Source organism: Cetorhinus maximus, chromosome 16 (assembly GCF_964194155.1).
Source record: "Cetorhinus maximus chromosome 16, sCetMax3.hap1.1, whole genome shotgun sequence".
NCBI classification, from domain to species: domain Eukaryota; kingdom Metazoa; phylum Chordata; class Chondrichthyes; order Lamniformes; family Cetorhinidae; genus Cetorhinus; species Cetorhinus maximus.
The window spans coordinates 28,121,970-28,145,065 of record NC_135894.1 but is presented as its reverse complement, the minus strand read 5'-3'; the positions used below and the strand labels follow the sequence as shown (position 1 = coordinate 28,145,065).

The 23,096-nt window shown below is 43.6% G+C and overlaps 1 protein-coding gene across 1 annotated transcript in view; it reads left to right on the top strand.

Moving 5' to 3' along the window:
* The window catches only part of LOC144691461 (complement C5-like), an 86,629-nt gene that overhangs the window by 28,991 nt on the left and 34,542 nt on the right, over positions 1 to 23,096 (top strand). The window contains exons 6-11 of the mRNA XM_078559564.1: positions 2,038 to 2,120; positions 8,104 to 8,204; positions 13,211 to 13,384; positions 14,399 to 14,590; positions 17,040 to 17,234; positions 17,845 to 17,991. Of these exons, the coding sequence (XP_078415690.1) occupies positions 2,038 to 2,120; positions 8,104 to 8,204; positions 13,211 to 13,384; positions 14,399 to 14,590; positions 17,040 to 17,234; positions 17,845 to 17,991 (892 nt within the window). The remainder of the gene's footprint in view (positions 1 to 2,037; positions 2,121 to 8,103; positions 8,205 to 13,210; positions 13,385 to 14,398; positions 14,591 to 17,039; positions 17,235 to 17,844; positions 17,992 to 23,096) is intronic.

The following is a 23,096-nucleotide window of genomic DNA, read 5'->3' as shown; positions in this document are numbered from 1 at the left end:
GAGCCCAGGCCGACACTCTGTAGAACAATCCACTCTGCCCCATTCCCCAGTTTCTACCCCCATCGCCCTGCAAGTTTATTTTCCTCAAGTGCCCATCCTATTTCCTTTTGAAATCATTGATTGTCTCCATTTCCACCACCCTCATGGGCTGCAGGTTCCTGGGCATTACCACTTGCTGTGTAAAAACATTCTTGCTCACATTCCCCCTGCGTCTCTTATCTAAGATCTGAAACCTATGTCCCCTAGTCCTTGTGCAATCAGCTAATGGGAACAGCTTTTCTTTGTCTATCTTATCTAAACTGTCATAATCTTGTACACGTCTATCAAATCTCCCCTCAATCTCCTTTGCTCCAAGGAGAACAACCCCCAGCTTCTCCAACCTAACCTTGTACCGAATATCCCCTCATCCCTGGAACCATTCTGGTAAATCTCCTCTGCACTCTCACATCCTTGCTAAAGTGTGATGACTAGAACTGGACACAATACTCTAGTTGTGATATAACCAGAGCTTCATACAGATTCAGCATAACTTCCCTGATTTTGTACTCAATGCCTTTATTTCTGAAGTCCAAGCTCCCATGTGCTTTGCTAACCACTCTCTCAATATGTCCTGCCACCTTCACCTGAACCCTGGGTCCCCATCCCTGTACGGTCTTTAAAATTGTGCCATGAAGCCTATATGGCTTCTCCCTATCTCCTCTGCCAAACCTCACACTTCTCTGAATTCAATTTACCCCTTGTCTGCCCATTCTGCTAGCTTATCCATGGGCAGGATTTTCCTGTTGGCAAGCAGGGGGCGGGGCCTGCTCACCAATGCGTAAAATGATGCGCGGTGACGTCGGGTGGAACTCCCGACGTCACCGCGCCCCATTTAAATTTTCAGGTAGGCGGGGGCTCAGCAAAATCAGCTGCGCGCCCGTCGACCTGTCAATGGCCAATTCAGGTCATTGACAGAGCCATTTAAGTAATTAATGGACCAGGAGCCCTGGCGGGCATTAGAAAAAACATGAAACCTCATCCATGGGCGGGATGAGATTTCATGTAGGGTTTAAAAAATTTAATTAAAGTTTTTTTTAAAAGTTATGGACATGTCCCAACTCATGTGACAGTGTCACATGAGGGGACATGTCAGGGATTTTTTTTTCTATTTTTAATAATTTGTACAGTAGAGCCTCAGGCTCTACACTTATTCTTAGGGAGATGAGTGCGCTCTTTTGTGTGCACACTCTCGGGTTTAGGGATATCCCCACCCCCCCGCCCGCACAAGGAGCGCGCAGTGCTTCCGTGCGGATGTCACGCTGGGCGGGCCTTAATTGGCCCACTCACGTAAAATGGCAGGGTGCCCCAGATCGGGGGTGCCAATCGGAGGCGCGCCTTCGCGTGCCCGCACTTCAACTTCCCCCCCGACGGGGAAAATCCTGCCCCATGTCCTGTTCCAGCTGATTGGCATCATCCTTACTGTCTGCGACACCTGCAAATTTAATATCATTGATAAATTTTGAAATTTTACTTTGTATGCCAGTATCGAAGTCATTTGTATGTAGCAAAAATGCAGTGGTTCTAGCACTAATCCTTGGGGGACACCACTGTCTACCATTGTCCAGTCTAAAAAAACAACCATTCACTACAACACGCTGTTTTCTGTCCTTAAGCCAATTTTTTATCCAAACTGACAATGACCCGCATATTCCATGGGCCTCAATTTTGTTAACCAGCTTTTTATGTGGTATTTTGTCGAATGCTTTCTTAAAATCCATATAGACGTGTCTGATTCCTTTCTCTTGAACCAAGAAAGAGACCCCAGTGAAAGACCTCTTACCTAAGCAAAAACAAAAATAAAAAGACTCTTCCCAGTGTCTACTCTCTGGAGTCATTATACAAACGAACCATCTGAGTGTCACAGGAAAGATCTGAGACTTGAATCTCCATTTCCTCCTTGGTTGAAGAATCACACGTTTATATGCAGGAATATTATTTTGTGAAAAGTATTTGAATTGCTTTCAAATTTACTGACAAAGCACATCTGTTTAATTAAAGGGTTGGAGACTTTGAGATACAGGGAGCCCCTACATCATATTCTATGTACCAGGGCTACAGAAACTTTCAAATTAAGGAGCAAGGTAAGTTTTAATTTAATACTTCCATTCATTGTTAACCGGGATCAGCTATATCAAGAGAGAAAAGACATTTTGCTGGAAATGTTGTGGGTTTATTTTGCATTTTCTGTTGAAGTTGGAATCTTAATTCAGCTGTGGATTTATGTGGAATATATAATCACGACATGAATAAGATCAGGAGGATGAGTCAGCTGTTGTATGAAGGTAGTTTGCCAGCCATCATTATGGTGAACTATTGCAGACTTGAAGAAACCTTAAATGTCTTGATGAAAACTGGTTTTATGCTTTATTTATACTCTGCCCTATTGTCACTTTTTTCCAAACATCCTCCTATTATCACCGGGATTTTTGGGAAAGGTATGTTTGGACATCCGATAAGTCCGCATGGTGAAGTTGTGGCATGACATTGTCAAAGTTATGTTTAATTAACTGTTGACATACAGTCAGTATTGTCATTTTAAATCAATGCCTGCCGTACACTTCACACCCAAAAAATAAAGCAGAGACATCAGAACTGCCAAGAGATGGTCCAGTTGATTTGCTGACCTGTCCTATTTTAACCTGCATGGCTATGTCTGATAGGACTGCATTTTACGTGCCCCTGGTGGGCGTGTTTCCCATGGACAGGGGGGGGCCACGTAAAATGGGGTGGATGCCAATTACACCACCTTCCTGTCCACTCCTGAACTCACCCCCATAATATGGGTGGTGGGTGGGCACCAAAATCAGCAGCCTGTCCACCAGATTTAAATCAACAATTATGGGTCAATTAGGCTTGTTATCAAGCCTATTGATCCCGATAATACGCAGCTCACACCATAAAACGTTTGGCACAGGCAGCAGGGCAGGAGCAGGAAGCCCGATTTTTAATCTGAAATAGCTAAAAGGCGGGAAGGAAAAGGGGGTGTTGTTCTTTGGGGGCAGCTCTTTGCCGATCTTGAGGCAGCCCCCTCCTTAGACTGAACAGCTACTTCCTTCCTACCCACTCCCTGCCTCAAACCTGCCCCTCCCCCATCTGTCCCTCTCCCTAACCTCTCCCATCCCCCTGGGCCATGACCCCAGACTTACCTACTCCGAGGATCCTAGGCCTTGGGCTCTGCCCCTCATCGGCAGTTCCAGCATCTGCCACTTACACCTTCCTGACGCTGCCAGGGCTGAACGAGGATTGGCTGGCAGCTCCAGAGGGCGGGACTTCTGCCCCAGTGAGGAGCAGAAGTCCCACTTGGCCCTCTTAATGAGGCCCACAGTGCTTTATGGCTGTGGGGTATGTTGGCTTGGAGCGTGTTGGCTGCATGCTGACGTGGTTTCTGGGGTGGTGTGCCATCCACGCCGCCCCCCGCCATATTATTCTGCCCATAATTTGAGGTTTTATTCACCGTGAAACCCGAGGGGTCTTCTGCAACCAGTACCTGATCTATCCCTTTTCCAATTTAGAAATTATTTTTGCCAGTGGTGCTTAGAAAAACAAAAACTTAATTCTGATGAAAGGTCATTGACTTGAAATATTAACTCTGTTTCTTTCTCCACAGATGCTGTCTGACCTGCTGAGTATTTCTAGCATTTTTTGTCTTTATTTCAGACTTACAGCATCCATGGTATTTTGCTTTTGAACAAACTTGTTTATTCCCAATGATATTGAGCAGTGAACATTTCCACTGGGCAGGAGGTGGGTAGAGCAAACCCAGACCCTCATGAGCATGCTTGGAGGCCTGAATGGTCAGGGTGGAACCTCGGGGAGGTAACCATGCTAGATGAGCAGAGATTGGCCCCCACGTTGGGCAGATATGGCTTCTCCCCAGTTGGCTTGACAAGTGAAAACGAGCTGAGCAGTGGGGGGCAGGGGGTAGTTGGGGGGGAGGGTGGAGAGGTGCATAAAGTTGGGCATGAGGTGGTCCAATCGAATACCTGTGCGGTTTTAGGAACCACCAGTGGTCCCCTAAAATTTTCCGCGGCTGACCTTCATTTGCATATGGTTTGCCAAATATCTTAAATGGATCCCAGCCAGATGGTGAACTATGAAACGAGACACAAATCCTTATCTTGTTGGTAGGTTTGTTTACAGAATGCAGCATTACCTATCTCGGTTGCTAACCTACCATCACCCAGCATCCCAGAAGTCTTTCTTTATATGTGCTCAAGATACTTAATCAATGCCTTTTCCTTGTGCATACTTAACCTTGATAATACAATTAACATACCCTTAACAAACTAAAGGCGCATTTTAAGCAGTCACACATTTCATACAATCGCAGAGTCACCAGGCTAGAAATTCACCTGGAGTTGAGGATATCAGATCAGCTGTCCACTCCACATAGCACCAGATATTTCATCCCATTGATTGAACTGAATATCAGACAATGGGTTGAATGGGATGATCTGATGCTACCTGTTTTTTTGCCTCTGCCCTGTATGGATTTCTAGCCCTTAGATTCTCACAGCACAGAAGGAGACCGTTCAGCCCATCATGCCTGTGCAGGCTCTTCAGAAGTTTTATTCAGCTACTCTCGTTCCCTCTTTTCTTTCCCCATAGCCGTACAAATCTTTGCCATTTCAAGCCTTTATTCAATTCCCTTCTGAGAGTTATTACTGAATCTGCTTCCACCATTGTCTCAAGCAGGGCATTCCAGATCACAGCAACTCATTTTTCTTTTCACCTCCCCTCTGGTTGGTTTTACCAATTATATTGAATCCGTGTCCTCTGGTCCTTCTGTCAATAAAACAGCTTTTTCCTCTCTACTCTATTATACACCTTCCGACAATAACCAGCAAAATTTCTTCACTGGTCTAATTTTAGTGTTCCCTTAACCCTTTGACCAACAAGTCTGGAAATTAGAGCTGTTGAGATTGCAGTGCGTTAAGAACAAAGACTTAGAAGGCTTTCCACATCTAAAGATGCATGAGGCAGACAGAGTACATCTTACATCTGTTTTCCATAGCTCATTTTGTTTGGAACAGGTCTCTAGCCTGAAGCCAGAGTCTATAGCTTGAGCAGTGCCAATCTGCATCAAGCATGGCTGACCAGGATTCTCTCCTGCTCTTACTGCCTGTGAGAGGCATGGTGGAAGGATTTACAGGTTGGTAAGCAACCTGTTTGGCCACATTATGAATGCACCTTCTGCCACCATCAAGTCCTGGAGTGGGACTTGAACTCAGAACTTCTGGCTCAGAGGCAGAGACGCTACACTGTGCCACAGGAGCTCCCTTAGGGATATAAGAACATAAGAAATAAGAGCAGGAGTAGGCCATTTGGTCTCTCCAGCCTGTTCCACCATTCAATAATATCATAGAACCATAGAAAGGTTATGGCACAGAAGGAGGCCATTCGGCCCATCTTGTCCCTGCCAGCCCGAGGACACCCAGGTGCCCTTTCTAATCCCACCTTCCTGCACCCGGCCCATCGCCCTGCAGCTTACAGCACTTTAGGTGCAGATCCAGGTACTTTTTTAAAGAGTTTAAAGTTTCTGCCTCTACCACCAATTTGGGCAGCGAATTCCAGACACCCACTACCCTCTGCGTAAAAAAGTTCTTCCTCATGTCCCCCCTAGACCTTCTGCCACTTATCTTGAATCTATGTCCCCTGGTTCTAGAATTCTCCATCAAGGGAAACACTTTTATCCTGTCCACTCTATCTATTCCCCTCATAATTTTGTACACCTCAATCAAGTCACCTCTCAGCCTTCTTTGTTCTAAGGAAAATAACCCCAACCTATCCAATCTCTCCTCGTAGCTACACTTTTCTAACCCTGGCAACATTCTTGTAAACCTCCTCTGCACTTTCTCCAGAGCTATTACGTCCTTCCTGTAATGTGGTGACCAGAACTGCAAACAATGCTCCAGTTGTGGCCTCACCAGTGTTTTATACAATTCCAACATTATTTCCTTACTTTTATATTCTATACCTCTGCCAATGAAGGAGAGCATTCCATATGCATTCTTTACAACCTTGTCTACTTGAACTGCTGCCTTCAGGGACCTGTGTACTTGTACGCCAAGATCTCCTCACTTCATCTACCCCTCTTAGTATATTCCCATTTTGTAATCCTTGTAACAGTTTGACCTCCCTAAATGTATGACCTCACACTTCTCTATGTTAAAATCCATCTGCCACTTTACCGCCCACTCCACCAACCCATCTATATCGTTTTGGAGATTATGGCTATCCTCTACACTATCCACTACTCGGCCAATCTTTGTGTCATCTACAAATTTCCCAATCATGCCCCCCACGTTCACGTCCAAATCGTTAATATATAACACAAACAGCAAGGGTCCCAACACCGAGCCCTGTAGAACACCACTTGAGATAACTTTCCATTTGCAAGGGCATCCATCAACCATTACCCTTTGTTTCCTGTTACAAAGCCAACCTTTTATCCAGTTTGCCACATTACCCTGAATCCCATGGGCTTTTACTTTCCTGACCAATCTGCCATGTGGGACCTTGTCAAATGCCTTGCTAAAATCCATGTACACAATATCCACTGCACTACCTTCATCAACCCTTCTTGTCACTTCCTCAAAGAATTCAATCAAATTTGTGAGGCAAGACCTTCCTTTAACAAATCCATGCTGACCATCCCTGACTAGTCCATGCCTTTCCACATGACAGTTAATCCTATCTCTCAGGATTGATTCTACTAATTTGCTCACCACCGATGTAAGACTAACTGGCCTATAATTGTTTGGCATTTCCTTTGATCCCTTTTTAAATAATGGAACTACGTTTGCATTTCTCCAGTCCTCCGGTACCTCCCCTATATCTTGTGAAGATTGGAAAATCATCCTCAGAACATCTGCTATCTCCTCCCTGACTCCCTTCAGCAGCCTCGGAAACAATCCATCTGGCCCTGGTGACTTATCAACTTTCAAGGATTTCAACCCTTCGAGTACTTCCTCTCTCTTTATGACTATCCCGTCCAATATCTCGCAGTGTTCCTCCTGGACTACTACATCTACATCCTCCCTTTCCTTTGTAAACACGGAGACAACATATTCATTCAAAACCCTTCTCACAGCCTCTGCATCTACACACAAGTTTCCATCTTCATCTCTGATAAGTCCCACTTTTTCCTTAACTAACCTTTTAGCATTAATGTATTGGTAAAACATCTTTGGGTTACCTTTAACTTCACTTTAACTTCACTTCATAGCTGATCTGATTGTGGCCTCAACTCCATTTTTCTGCCTGCCCCTCCTGTTCATTCTGATATTTAAGGCTACTGTCATGTTGGGTTCTCCAGAATCTCCCGCAGAGACAGTGGATAGTGTATTAAAAGTCTGAAAGTGTATAAATATGAAAAAGGCTCTTTCCCCACCAGGTACTTGTAGTACTTGAAATTCACTGTACCGGCTGCACTTTCAGCTGACTTTCTAACTTTACAGGATTTTGATTCATGAAGAGAAACAGTTACTGTTGTATGTTGGTTGGACTGTCTGAGGATTGATTGCTGAGACATTGGTATGTCTAAACAATAACTGGTTTATGAGATATAGCTGAACTATATAAATGAAGTCAAATTATGTTCGCTTGTCTTTTGGGTTTGACTTTGTTGCCATTTACATAGAATTGCTTAGTGTTTATGGCACAGTAACTGCCCATTCAGCCCACCCAGCCCATGCTAGTGTTTGAGCCTCTTCCAGGTCTCCGCACTTCATGTAACCCCATCAACATATCTTTCCAATTTTTTTCTTCCTCATGGGCTCACCTACTTTCCCCTTACATGTATCTATACCATTCACCTTACGTAGGATTATATAGGATTTATACATGTTCCACTTTTCAGTTCGCTGCTGGTTACCTTATAAGAACTTTTAGTCTTTGTCTTGTTTCGTCTTGCTGAGGCAGGTTGAACAGGTCCAAGTGCTCGTGCCCACAGACTGAGCTAGGCCTACTTGGGTACACCAGGAAATCTTGGGAAAAGTCCATTGTTAGCGCTCTCTGTTTTAATTAGTCAACAAGTGAAAACTTTTGTGTTTCACTATGTAGCTTACGAGGAAGAAAAGGAAAGAAATGAGGCTCTAACTTATACGATTAACCTGACAAAGACAAAACGCTTCTTTATACCTGGAGCTCCTTTTCGGATTCTGGTACGTATTAATTCTCAGTGAAATTGCCGGGGGTGGGGGGAGGAAACTTGACACAGACAGTGACATCAAACAGGTGATATTGCAGAGGGTGCCTTTGGCAGGCCAACCTCAAAATTCAGTTCCACTGTCTTCAGTTAAACTAAATATCAGACATGTGGTACAACAAAAGTGATTTCACCAATTTTACACCCCAGGCCAAGGTGTCTTTCACACCCATCGTATTTATGTATGTGTGTTTGCGTTTCTGTGCATGAGAAAGAGATAGATAGAGAATTAGATAGAAAGAGAAACAATTACTGTTGTATATTGGTTGGACTGTCTGAGGATTGATTGCTGAGACATTGGTATGTCTAAACAATAACTGGTTTATGAAATATAACTGAGCTATATACATATATACATGACTATAGGTGGGAAGGCAAGTGGTGAGGATGACACAAGGACACAAGGAGTCTACAGAGGGATATAGGCAGGTTAAGTGAGTGGGTAAAAACTTGGCAGTTGGAATATAATGTGGGAAAATGTGAGGTAATGCGCTTTGGCAGGAAGAATAGAGGAGCTGAATATCATTTAAATGTAGAAGGCTGCAGCACAGAAGGATTTGGGAGTCCTTGTGCATGAATCCCAAAAAGCTAACGTACAAGTTCAACAGGTAATAGGGAAGGCAAATGGAATGTTGGCCTTTATTTCAAAGGGAATGGAGTATAAAAATAGGAAAGTCTTGTCAAAACTATGCATTAGTTAGACCACACCTGGAATACTGTAAATAGTTTTGGTCCCCTTATCTAAGGAAAGATATACTGGAATTGGAGGCAGCCCAGAGAAGGTTCGCTAGGTTGATCCTGGGTAAGGAGAGATTTTCTTATGAGGGGAGGATGAGTAGGTTGGGCCTGTATTCATTGGAATTTAGAAGAATGAGAGGCGACCTTATTGAAACATATAAGATTCTTAAGGGGCTTGACAGGGTAGATGCTGAGAGGTTGTTTCCCCTTGTGGGAGAGTCTAGGACCAGACGGCATAATCTCAGTGTAAGGGGATGCCCATTTAAAACAGAGATGAGGAGGAATTTCTTCTTTGCGGGTAGTCAACCTATGGAACTCTTTACTGCAGAGGGCTCTGCCATTAAGTATATTCAAGGCTGAGATAGACAGATTTTTAATCAGTCAGGGAATCAAGAGTTATGGGGACAAGGCAGGAAAGTGGATCTGAGGATTATCAGATCAACCATAATCTCATTGAATAGCGGAGCAGACTCATTGGGCCGAATGGCCTACTTCTTGCTCCTATAGCTTATGGTCGTCTTACTAGGTGTTACTCTGCTGAAGCTAGGAACATTCTCCATCTCGACTCTAGGTCATGTGTCTCTTAGATCAGCATTATGGGAAGTGCTATTTACACAGTCCCACATGTTATTTCTTACAAACCTAATACTACATCCCCTCCCCCCAACTTTTTATATATATATTTTTTTAGATTAATTTTTATTTACAAGCCATCTCCCCACAAGTCTCTGACTGCACAGATTCAATTTGTCAAGAGGCTTCACGACTCTCCCTGATCGTGTCTTGTCAGACTTGCAAGATTGGTAGTCTCTCTTTGAACTTCTCCTTGACTTGGATGGCCTTCATTAAGAATTTTTTTTATTCATTCATGAGATGTGGGCGTTGCTGTATAGGCCAGCATTTATTGCCTGTCCCTAATTTGAGAAGGTGAGCTGCCTTTTTGAACCGCTGCAGTTCATATGGTGTAGGAACGCCCACCGTGCCATTAGAGAGGGAGTTCCAGGAGTTTGACCCAGTGACAGTGAAGGAATGGGGATATATTTCCAATTCAGGATGGTGAGTGATTTGGAGGGGAACTTGCAGCTGTTGGTGTTCCTATGTATCTGCTGCCCTTGTCCTTTTAGATGGTAGCGGTCGTGGGTTTGGAAGGTGCTGTCTAAGGAGCCTTGGTGAGTCCCTGCAGTACATCTTGTAGATGGTACACACTGCTGCCACTGGTGTCGGTGGTGGAGGGAGTGAATGTTTGTAGATGGGGTGCTGATCAAGCAGGCTGCTTTATCCTGGATGGTGTCAAACTTCTTGAGTGTTGTGGGAGCTGCACTCATCCAGGCAAGTGGAGAGTATTCCATCACACTCCTGACTTGTGCCTTATAGATGGTGGACAGGCTTTGGGGAGTCAGGAGGTGAGTTTCTCGCCACAGGACTCCTAGCCTCTGACCTGCCCTTGAAGCCACAGTGTTTATATGGCTAGTCCAGTTCAGTTTCTGGTCAATGGTAACCCCCAGGATGTTGATAGTAGGGGATTCAGCAATGGTAATGCCATTGAATGTTAAGGGGAGATGGTTAGATTCTCTCTTGTTGAAGATGGTCATTGCCTGGCAAATGTGGCACAAATGTTACATGCCACTTGTCAGCTCAAACCTGGATATTGTCCAGGTCTTGCTGCATTTGGACATGAGCTGCTTCAATATCTGAGGAGTCACGAATAGTGCTGAACATTATGCAACCATCAGCGAACATTCCCACTTCTAACCTTATGATGGAAGGAAGGTCACTGATGAAGCAACTGAAGATGGTTGGGCCTAGGACACCACCCTGAAGAACTCCTGCAGTGATGTCCTTGAACTGAGATGATTGACCTCCAACAACCACAACCATCTTCCTTTGTGCTAGGTATGACTCCAACCAGTGAAGAGTTTTCCCCCTGATTCCCATTTACTCCAATTTTGCTAGGGCTCCTTGATACACACTCGGTCAAATACTGCCTTGATGTCAAGGGCAGTCATTCTAACCTCACCTCTTGAGTTCAGCACTTTTGTCCATGTTTGGATCAAGACTGTAATGAAATCAGGAACTGAGTGATCCTGGCAGAACCCAAACTGAGCACCAGTGAACAGGTTATTGCTTAGCAAATGCCGCTTGATAGCACTGTTGATGACCTCTTCCATCACTTTACTGATGATCAAGGCAGACTGATAGGGCAGTAATATGCTGGGTTGGATTTCTCTTGCTTTTTGTGTACAGGATATATCTGGGCAATTTCCAATTTCCCACATTACTGGGTAGATGCTAGTGTTGTAGCTGTACTGGAACAGCTTGGCTAGGAGCATGGAAAGTTCTGGAGCACAAGTCTTCAGCACTATTGCCAGAATATTGTCAGGGTCCATAGCCTTTGCAGTATGCAGTGCCTTCAGCCATTTCTTGTTATCACGTGGAGTGAATTGAATTGGCTGAGACTGGCATTTGTTAGGCTGGGGACTTCTGGAGGAGGCCGAGATGGATCATCCACTTGGCACTTCTGGCTGAAGACTGTTGCAAATGTTTCAGCCTTTTGCACTGATGCGCTGGGCTCCCCCATCATTGAGGATGGGAATATTTTTGGAGTCTCCTCCTGACTTGTTTAATTGACCACCACCATTCATGATTGGATGTGGCAGGACTGCAGAACTTAAATCTGATCCGGTTGTGGAGTTGCTTAGATCTGTCTATCTAATGATGTTAGGCACGCAAGTAGTCCATGCCTGATGCTGCTCCTGGCATGCCCCCCCTGCACTCTTCATTGAACCAGGGTTGATCCTCTGGCTTGGTGGTAATGGTAAAGTGGGGGATATGCCAGGCCATGAGGTTACAGTTTGTGGTTGAGCACAATTCTGCTGCTGCTGATGGCTCACAGCACCTCATGGTTGCCCAGCCTTGAGTTGCTAGATTTTTCTCCCGATAATCTAAATTTCAATAATATTTTGGCTAGACTGTAATATTGCCAAATATTATTAGAGTCTGGGCAATTCCTCAGTAAATATTCACCCACGATTAAAGGAATAGGAGTTGAGTTCACTAAGTGTTTGATACAGAAATTTGAGTGAGACAATTTAAGTGTAAAAAATAAATACAAAGTTATTATAATAAGAAAGCATGCGATATGGTGATTACACAGAGTATAATTCGCAAGCTAAATAAGTCTCAAAAATAATAGCTAGTTCTTATTTCTATAATTGAATCTAGCAATTACTTTACTTGGCTACAAACGTAAGAATTCTAAGTGTAAATAAGCAAAGACGCATATAAGTCAGTAAGTAAAGGATATCCATCAAGTATAAAAGTAATATTACCTCAATCTCTGAGTGAGATTTGCTAGGTTCAGAACAGGCCTGAAGTCACTCTATTGGGTCTCCTTAACGAATCTGAAGATTCAAGTTTAGGTTGAGATATTTAGAATGAATTTTGCCGTTGTATAATTAAGGGCACCATGGAAGATGTTAATTTGTTCAAATCATAGACCACCTCTAATTAGTATCCTATATTTAGTGAAAGGGCCACCTATTATAATGATGGTGCCCATTCAATTTCTAGGAAATGTTATTTTGAATTTATTCCTGAAACTGGAATTGATGTTACAGTCATGTTGGTCAATGTTACTTAGTCAAGCTATTGTGTCCAGCAAGATGATAAAACTTGGGGTCTAGTGTTTCGTTTATCTGTTTTGTGGTTTTGCTCATCAGAGCTAGCATTGTAGCTCACGTGCTAGAGTCATAGCAAGAACCGTAGTATACCATTTATTAGGTGTGTGTATTTTTATCATTAACTTCACATTGTTGTGAAGGGAGTTAACCATGCTAGCTTTGTATTTTGGTTAAATATGCAGGTTGCTGTGACTGTTACTGAAGAGTAATTCATTTTAACCTAATATTCCTGCATTAATCCCATATTATTTGACCTTTTCCTTTACATGCCCACCCCCATGGCTCTTTATAGCTTTTATGCCAACTTAGTGCCAATTCATTCCAAGCCATGTCCATTCAAAATAGTACCATGAGCTCTTTTACATTCACCTAAGAGGGCAGACAGGACTTCACTTAAATAAAGGCCAATGCAATATCGTCAGTATAACGCTACCATCCTGGACTAATTTCTACCCCATAAACTTGTTTTTAATGGAAGGAAGAATGCTTTTCATGTTGATGGAGAAAGAAGCTAACTCGTCATTGTTGCCATGCTATTTTACAGGCATCAGTAACCTATCCAAATGGTGTTCCTGCCACTGAAGCACCGGTCGAAATTGATATAATTATCTCAGAGAACAAAAACATACAAGCTACACAGAAAACATTTACTGACGGTATTGGTGAACTGAGTCTCTCCTTCAATGTTCCTGAAAATGCAAGCGGCATATATATTAAGGTGAGAATATATTTTCAAAAATATTTTATTGTTGCCTGTGCCTGCTGACCCATATTGGCTCCTGGTTAAGCAACGCCTCGAGTTTAAAATTTGCATCCTTGGGTTTTAAAATCTTTCCATAGCCTCTCCCCTCCCCATCTCTATAACCTCATCCTCACCCACATTCCTCGAAGGTATCTGCACTCCTCTAATTCCAACCTCTCGAGGATCTTTATTTTTTATCGCTCTACCATTGGCGGCCATGTTTTCAGCTGCCTAGGCCCTAAGATCTGAAATTCCCTCCCTAAATTGCTCCACCTCGACTTTGCTTTTTCCTTTAAGACCTTAATACTTACCTCGTTAACCAAACTTTTGTTCATCTGCCCTGTTATCTCCTTGCATGGATTGTTGTCATAGTTTGCTTTGTAATATCCTTGTCCAGTGCTTCGGGACTTTGTTTTGTTATGGGCTCTATATAAGTGCAATTTGTCGTTGTTGATTCTCACAATTCATCATTGTATAATGATTCTGATGTGTTAAAGGAGGCGGGTACAATTAAACTCTGCTGGGGGTTGGGGTACACTGGGAGTTGGGTTGCACGGAAGGCAAAACAGACATAATTGTTTTAGCAGCCTATTATAGCACACGTATGATATTCTGTTGCAGTATTCAAATCCCACTCCAAGGCTTGAGCGCATAAAAAACAAGACTGACACTCCACTGCAGTACTGAGGGAGCACTGCACTGTTGGAGGTGCCATTTTTCGGATGAGACATCAAACTAAGGCCCCATGTGCCTGTTCAGGTGGATGTGCAAGACCCCAGGACATTATTTTGAAGAAGACAGGGGAGCTCCCCCTGGTGTCCTGCCAATATTTATCCCTCGATCAACCTCACAACAACAGATTATCTGGTCATTATCACGTTGTTAACCACATTCATTATTTTAAAAAGTGTTGGTGGTCTATGATACTGACACAACAAGCAGAAGCAGAAGAAATTCTGTTCTATCTCGCTGTCTATTTTGTCTCCCCAGGCCACCGCTGGAAATAAAGCCAGTGGTACTGAAGTAAGCAGTGAAATTGCAATTAAGTGCCATAACAACAACAAGATGTACCTACATATAAATGTGCCAAATGCTCTGCTGTACCCTGGAGATACCATATATGTGAAATTGTCAGCTTTCAGTCAGTTAGATATCAGCAGTGTCAACTACTATTACTATATGGTAAGTTAATGAAGTTTAATCTTCCTCCATTCAGATATGAATCTAGATTGAAGTGCATTGTGATGTGGTTTTGCTGCACTGATTGGCCTTTGGGAACCAGACAATTGCACACAGTATTATGATAACTATTTCAATGGCCAGGCCTACTTTATACAGGCCATGTACCTTTCTTTCAGTGAGGGAATTAGCCAAAGTTCACAAAGGATTCTATACATCTCTCTCCATTGGAGAGAGAGACAATTGGTGATATTGATTGAGGAGCACCACTCAACAAGCATGGGGTAAGGTAAGGAGGCAGGCCTCCATGGAACACCATAGTCATTATGGGGATTGAACCTATGCCATTGGTGTTATTCTGTACCACACTGTAGCCATCTAGCCAACTGAGCTGTGTCAATTGTGACCAAACTTGAGGGATGAGAAACACATGAAATGCAGTTTTACAGCTCCCCCCTACCCCCTAGTATTACTCTGCACTAACTTCACTGGAAAGAGGTGGAAAACCAGTGTTACATCTGATTCCATCAGTTTCCAAATGGGCACGTGTAATTTGCATAAATGACAATGGTTTCAAATAAGCAGGTCGCTATTGTGCTTTCTTTAGGGAACAACAATTTATATACAATTTCCACCATGATAATGACACATCAAGCTGACCTATAATGACTATGCACCGATTTCCTGACTCGTTTGATGTTGATTTCCAGACCTGCTGCGTGTTAGAAACACTACCAGAGAAAACACACCTTTACAAAACTGAAGCCTACTAATAATCTGACGATAGCTTGAGACCAAATAAGGTGTATTGCCAGCGTAATGAAAAATGTAATGTGATCATTGCTGCAGTGACCATGGTGAGGTTAAGGCTGGCATCAACAAGAGGTTTAAAATTCTGATTCCCGGATTAAAATACTCTGGCATAAATACAAGAGTAAAGAATAAAAGAGGAGAGGAATCAAACATTTCATAGTGCATTTGGATTATAGAAAGTATAAATAAAATCCGAAAGGCTACTATAAAGATATCATTAACAAATGAAGCAGTCTGTCTAAAAGAAGTGTAGGAACATGTCATAGCTAACGGCAGAGGAACTACATCCCTGATTATATCCTAAATTATGTGTTTGTGTCAATATTTATAAATACATTGTGAAAATCTATACAAGATCAAACTTAAAATGGCAGAAGATGGAGAAGGGGGGAAAATATTGACAAAGATGGAAGATATTCAACAGAGTGGGGAGAGATTAAAGATTGTCTTGTGGAGATCCATGGGGATGATGTTCGTTAAGTGATCTGGGATTGGTTTATGTGAAAATAATGTTTCCTTCAGTTTGCCGCTGTGTTTTATGGTGTCTGAAAGGAATTTTTCAGAGGTGCTCCTGAAATTGGCCATTGTTGTTCTGTTTTCCTTTTGTCTCATTAGCATTGTTAGTATTTGGCAGAAAGAAACACGTGGTTGCAGTGTCCAGTCTGCTTATTGGCCCTTCCTTGGTTTTATTTGGCATGATCTTATGATCATGGACATATGAAACAATCAAGGAAAGAAATACAAAACATGTAAGATAGATCAGATTTTTTTATTCATTCACAGAATGTGGGCATCATTGATGTACCAGCATTTATTACTCACCCCTAACTGCCTTTGAGAAGATGGTGGTAGATACATCTGAACGGCTTGCTAGATCTTTTGAGAGGTTAGTTAAGAGTCGACCACATTACTGTGGGTCTGGAGTCACATATAGGCCAGACTGGGTAAGGACAGCAGCTTACCTTCCCTACAGAACGTGAATGAGATGAGTTTTCACAACAAGCCAATGGTTTCATGGTCATCATTACTGCTACCTGACTTTTTAACTCCAGATTTATTTAACTCAATTTAAATTCCTCAGCTGCCAAGGTGGCATTTGGACCAATGTTTTTGGGATCATTAGCCTTGGCTTCTAGATTACTAGAACAGAAACCTAACTACTATGCTACCATAGTTGCTGTAGGTAGACTATAGACAGGTATTTATATAGAGAGAGAAACAGAAAGGTGAATAAACAAGTAAATAAATATAGGTGTATGCACGGGTGTAAATGAAATGATGGCTCCATCAGAGTTAGTGACAGACAGAACACACATTTATTGAAGTGGTTCTGAAAGTTTCTGCTGGAAGGAGTTTCTTTTAGCGATGCACCATTTAGAAATGGTTCAGTTAGATTCACTCGCCTGTTTTATATAAATGGCTGATTCAATCTCAGACTGAAGGCTGAAAACTCAGTTAAAAATAAAAAAAATGTCACGTAGAAGAAGTAACCGAAAATTCAATTAAATCAAATAAAAATATATTCTTATAAGTTACAGCCTCTTTAAAATATTGTGACAAACTTTGTCATGTTTTTCCATTTGAAAAATGCATTTAGTTTGTGACAGTGCCCTGATATCACAAATATTTAATATTCTAGATACTCAACAAAGGAAAGTTGCTGCATTTCGAGGGAATTAGGAGGTCTGACAACACTTCATTTCCAATCACGATCACAAAGGATATGGTGCCTTATTTCCGCATTGTTGCCTATTACATTGCAAATATTCATGGTAACAAAAGCATTGTCTCAGACTCAGTACGTGTGGAGGTGGAAGACCTTTGCAGTTCAGAGGTTTGTGATGCATTTTGCCTGTTTTGGGGTTTGTAAGTCCTTTGGTGATGTGTGTTCTTATCAGGAGTAGTGGAAAATGTTGAACTTTGTAATCTCCATCAATCATCAACAGATGTTTTAAGACAGGTGACAATCGCTCTTTGAGCAATGGCAAGTTATATCGGTTGATGTGCAAACCTAGCAGTCCACCCAATTCCTGTCAGCCATGTTATGTTAAAATATCACACAAGTTCTGTCCTTTAGAGAGATGTTAAGCTAAGGGCCTGTCTGTCCTCTCAGATGACCTTTAAAAATCCAACTGCATTATTTGGAAGAAGAGCAGGGGAGATCTCCCAATGCACTGGCCAATATTTATCCTCCAACCAATCACCAGAACAGATTACCTGGTCATTAGCACATTATTGTGCTTGTGGGAGCTTGATGTGCACAAATTGGCTGTAGCATTTTGTACATTACAGCAGTGATTAAACTTCAAAAGTACTTCATTGAGGTCAGTGGGGATTCATTTGGACAGAGTATGTAACCAGTGTTTCTCCCAATACCTGCAGTTTAGTTTAGGCTTGCGCTATATATGGTACATTGAGGCTGAAGGTCTGATTGTCTTTCACAGTTTCAGATACAACCTGCCTTGTATACAGATAATGACCAACGCAACTTGCTGTTGTCAGTTTTCTCTGACGGTGTATCAGATGTCTTTGTCCAAGCAGTGGACACTCAGCTTTATGGACCCAATAAGGACATAAATACACTTCAGAAGGTGAGAGATTCATTGGGCACTTTCAGTGCTGACTACACAGCTGCTTGGGTTGTTGTAACTTCTTAACTGTACAACAGCTGAACACCAACTGTAATTCACGTGGATTTTCTGCACCACTCACTCTGTGGTCGATAGCAGTTGCGCTTATTAAGTGCAAATTGTAGATAAATACATAATTTCAGTAATTTTATTCCAGTAATTTATAACATGCAGACACGAGGAAAAAATAGTAAGTGTTGAATGAAGTGGTTGAATAAGTATGATTAAACTGAGATTTTGTACAACTAGAAATGACTGGTCTCTGTGGAAAGATATGGCTGGGAATATGTCAGACTTAACTTTCAGGTGAGTAAACTCCAGTAGGTTGATTGTCCTGATACTCTGTTGTGCCTTCTTACAGGTGGGTTCATCATGGGCCTTTTGCCACTGACAGGGCCTTGCCTGCAGATAGGCAGCTTATTGGAAAACCATTAAAAACTTTAGTGCAGGGAAGCGCGGGGTGAAGCGTTTCGGGAAGCGCGGGGTGAAGCGTTTCGGGAAGCGCGGGGTGAAGCGTTTCGGGAAGCGCGGGGTGAAGCGTTTCGGGAAGCGCGGGGTGAAGCGTTTCGGGAAGCGCGGGGTGAAGCGTTTCGGGAAGCGCGGGGTGAAGCGTTTCGGGAAGCCCGGGGTGAAGCGTTTCGGGAAGCGGGAGGTGAAGCGTTTCGGGAAGCCCGGGGTGAAGCGTTTCGGGATGCGCGGGGTGAAGCGTTTCGGGAAGCGGGAGGTGAAGCGTTTCGGGAAGCGCGAGGTGAAGCGTTTCGGGAAGCGCGGGGTGAAGCGTTTCGGGAAGCGCGGGGTGAAGCGTTTCGGGAAGCGCGGGGTGAAGCGTTTCGGGAAGCGCGAGGTGAAGCGTTTCGGGAAGCGCGGGGTGAAGCGTTTCGGGAAGCGCGAGGTGAGGCGTTTCGGGAGGCGCGGGGTGAGGCGTTTCGGGAAGCGCGAGGTGAGGCGTTTTGGGAAGCGCGAGGTGAGGTGTTTCGGGAAGTGATCCACTATCTTGAAGAAGAGCATGGAAATTATCCCACTGTCCTGGCCAATATTTATCCCTCAATCAATACCACAACAATAGATTATTTGGCCATTATCGCATTACTGTTTGTGGGAGCTTGCTGTGCACAGATTGGCTGCTGCATTTCCTACATTACAACAGAGTACTTTAAAAGAGTACTACATTGGCTATAAAGCACTTTGAGATGTCCAGTGGAATGTGATATGTAAATGTAAATCATTTTTCCTTTTTATATTTTGATTGGCAGAACCAGGAGAGGCAATAATAACTAAAGGTTACAATTTTAAAGGGGGTTATTGATTGAGAAGAGGGACCTGGGGTTATATGTCTACAAGTAATTGAAGACGGAGGACAGATTGAGAGAGCAGCTGATATGGATTTCGGGAATCTGGGCTTTATAAGTACAACAGCAAGAAAGTTATAATGAATCTGTACAAAACACTGGTTCAGCCTCAATTGGATTATTGTGTCCAATTCTGGACACCACACTTCAGGAAGGATGTGAAGGCATTGGAGGGAGTTCAGAAAAGATTCACGAGATTGGTTAATGAAGGAGGGAAGCCCAGTCCATTGATAGATTGGAGAAGCTGGGATTGTTCTTCGTGGAGAATAGAAGGTTGAGAGGAGATTTGATAGAGCTCTTCAAAATCATGAGTCTGGGCAGAGTAGACAGGGAGAAACTGTTTCCATTGGTGGAAGGATTGAGAACCAGAGGGCACAGATTTAGGGCAAATTGACAATAGCGACATGAGGAAAAACCTTATTCTGCATCGAGTGGTTAGGCTCTGGAATGCACTCCACAGTGTGGCGGAGGCAGATTCAATCAGGGCTTCAAAAGGGAATTGAATAACTATATAAAGAGAAAAAATTAGCATCTACGGGGAAAAGGCAGGGGAGGGGGCTGAGCTGAGTTGCTCTTGCAGAGAGCTGGCATGGATGTGATGGACCTAATGGCCTCCTGTGCCTAACCATTCTATGATTCAGCGATTCTATGATTGCTGGTGAAAATCGCAGGCAATGAACCCACAATTTCCCTTAAACCAAACAAGTGTGTGATTTTCCCCCAACCCTTTTTACCCAGTCACAAGGGATCTCAGATCTTCCTGACCAAAAATTACAAGAGTCAGTGACTTTACCTTTCCAAAATACCCAGTGGAACATTCTTAGATCCAAATAGTGTAGTATAAGTGCCTGGGACATAAAGGGTTAACTTGGGACCGAGTACAATACTGCCCACACAATGATGTAAGAGAACACATGACCCACATCTAGGGGTCAGTGTAGCGTTGGACAGAGCCCTGTGTAGAAGCAAGCGTGGAGACGGCTCCTAGCTTGGACCTTTACTGTACCTATGTTTATAGTTTCTAGTAGTTACTAAATACTTACTGTTGAACTACCTAAGACTACGAATACCTTAATAAGACCTATCAAACTACATCCAACACCTTACAACAAATAGTAATGCAATTCATGATGTGTCAAGACTTTAGACAAAAGGTTTGTTGTATTAAACCTTTATAAATCTTTAATTAGACCTCAGTTAGAGTATTGTGTCCAATTCTGAGCACCAAACTTTAGAAAGTACAGCAAGGCCTTGGAAAGGGCACAGGGGAGATTTACTGGAATGGTACCCGGCTGAGGGGTTTCAGTTATTTCCTGATAGCAGAGGAGGTGAAGATTTAATTCAGGTATTCAGAATTCTGAGCAGTTCTGATAGAGCAGATGAGGAAAAACTGTTTCATACGGCAGCAGAGTTTTTAATCAAAGGACATGGATTTAAAATTTTTGGAAAAACAGCCAGGGTTAGGATTGAAGCAACTTTTTTTGTACAGCAAGTTGTGATCTGGAATGCACTGACTGGAAGGGTGGTAGATGTTGTGATATAATGTTTTTTTATTATTCATTCATGGGATGTGGGCATCACTGGCTAGGCCAGCATTTATTATTCATCCCTAATTGCTAATTGTTTAGAGGGCATTGAAGAGTCCGCCACATTGCTGTGGGTTTGGAGTCACATGTAGGCCAGACCAGGTGAGGACAGCAGATTTCCTTCCCTAGTGGATATTACAGAGCCAGATGGGTTTTTACGACAATCAACAATGGTTTCGTGGTCATCATCAGACTTTTAATTCCAGATTTTTATTGAATTCAAATTCTACCATTGTGGGATTCAAACCCAGGTCCCCAGAGCATTACCCTGGGTCTCTGGATTACCAGTCCAGTGACAATACCACTATGCCTCTGCCTTCCATAAGGTGCTTGCACCTTTAAGAGGGCGTATCCTAAACTGCTGTCAATCACTACCATCTCCATGGGCTATGATGTAATAGTCCCATGACTTGTACTCAATCTGTGAGGGGTGGGACTAGGAGTTAAATGTCTGTATAATAGCCTCCCAATTAACTTTATCTGGGCATCGTCTTATCTTCAAATAAATAACCCATACTATTGTTTTACCAATCTGTGTGATGTGATTGGTACGTTTACATCAAATATAGAATGTAACAGTGGGAACATATTCAGCAGTAACTTTTGAAAGGGAATTGGATTAATAAATAATAAAAAAGAACTGAGCTATGGGGAAACAACAAAGGAGTGGGACTAATGGCTCTTTCAGAAAGCTGGCATAGGGATATTTGATCAAATGGCCTGCTTCTGTGATGTAAGGAGAGATTGAGTCAATTAGGATTATATTTGCTGGAGTTCAGAAGAATGAGGCGGGATCTCGTAGAAACCTATAAAATTCTAACAGGACTAGACAGGGTAGATGCAGGAAGGATGTTCCCGATGGTGGGGGAGTCCAGAACCAGGGGTCACAGTCTGAGGATACGGGGTAGACCATTTAGGACTGAGATGAGGAGAAATTTCTTCACCCAGACAGTGGTGAGCCTGTGGAATTCGTTACCACAGAAAGTAGTTGAGACCAAAACATTGTATGTTTTTAAGAAGGAGTTAGATATAGCTCTTGGGGTGAAAGGGATCAAAGGATATGGGGAAAAAACGGGAGCAGGCGATTGAGCTGGATGATCAGCCATGATCATAATGAATGGCGGAGCAGGCTCGAAGGGCCGAATGACCTACTCTTGCTCCTAGTTTCTATGTTTCTATGGGTAGAATTTTCTGTTTGTCGGTTGGTCGGGCAGCCAATTGCCGCTGGAGAAACGGGCCGCGCCGCCATTTTCCACGGGCCAATTAAGGCCCACCCAGCGGGTAAGCGACTCCCGTGGAGAACGGGAAAATAGTCGCGGGGCGGGCGGCCTCAGACTGCCGGTTCCAATGGGGAGCCAGCCGCCTGTATAAAGAGTGGCCAGGCAGACTGCTTGAGGCAGTTCACCATGGCCACTCGTGGAGAGAGGGAGGGAGGACCGATTGGACAGCAGCATGGGCAGGGGTGGGGGGGGGGGGGAGGCTGCAGGAGAGGCCAGCGGGGGGGGGTCACTGTGCCCCCCGGTTTTCAGATGCCTGCCTTGCTGTCTTGCTCCAAGAGGTGTCTATCCATCGGTACATTCTGTATCTGGAGGATGGGAGGAGGAGGGCCCCCCCCCCCATGTCACCAGCCAGGCGTGGGAGGAGGTGGGTGATGCTGTGAGCGCCCATGATGACGTGCGGCGCACTGGCACCCAGTGCAGGAAAAGATTCAATGATTTGCTGCGCTCTGGACGGGTGAGTACCGTGTCTGTCTTCGCCATTTGACCCAGACGGCAGCCTTAGCCTTTGACCCCCCCCCCCTCCCCCCCACCATGTCTTGTGGTCGTTACTGCAGAGGGCATCTGTCACACGCTGGGTGGGCAAACGGGTACTGACCATGCTTACATCAGCCTTAGTGGTTGAGGTGAAGAAGGGTTCTCCCCGCAGCATATGTTGGTGTTTGTGGCATTTGAGTAGACTGGGGGCAACCTGCAGGGGAGGCCGCACGACACATACTCAGAACTCCAACACATGTCATATTGATGGTAATGAAATGGTGGAAGGGGAGCCTCAGATGTTTTGGCCAAGTGCCATCTGCTGGCCTCGGTGATGCACCTAGTGGCGCCTCCTTGCCATGGGCGCTAAGACCCGT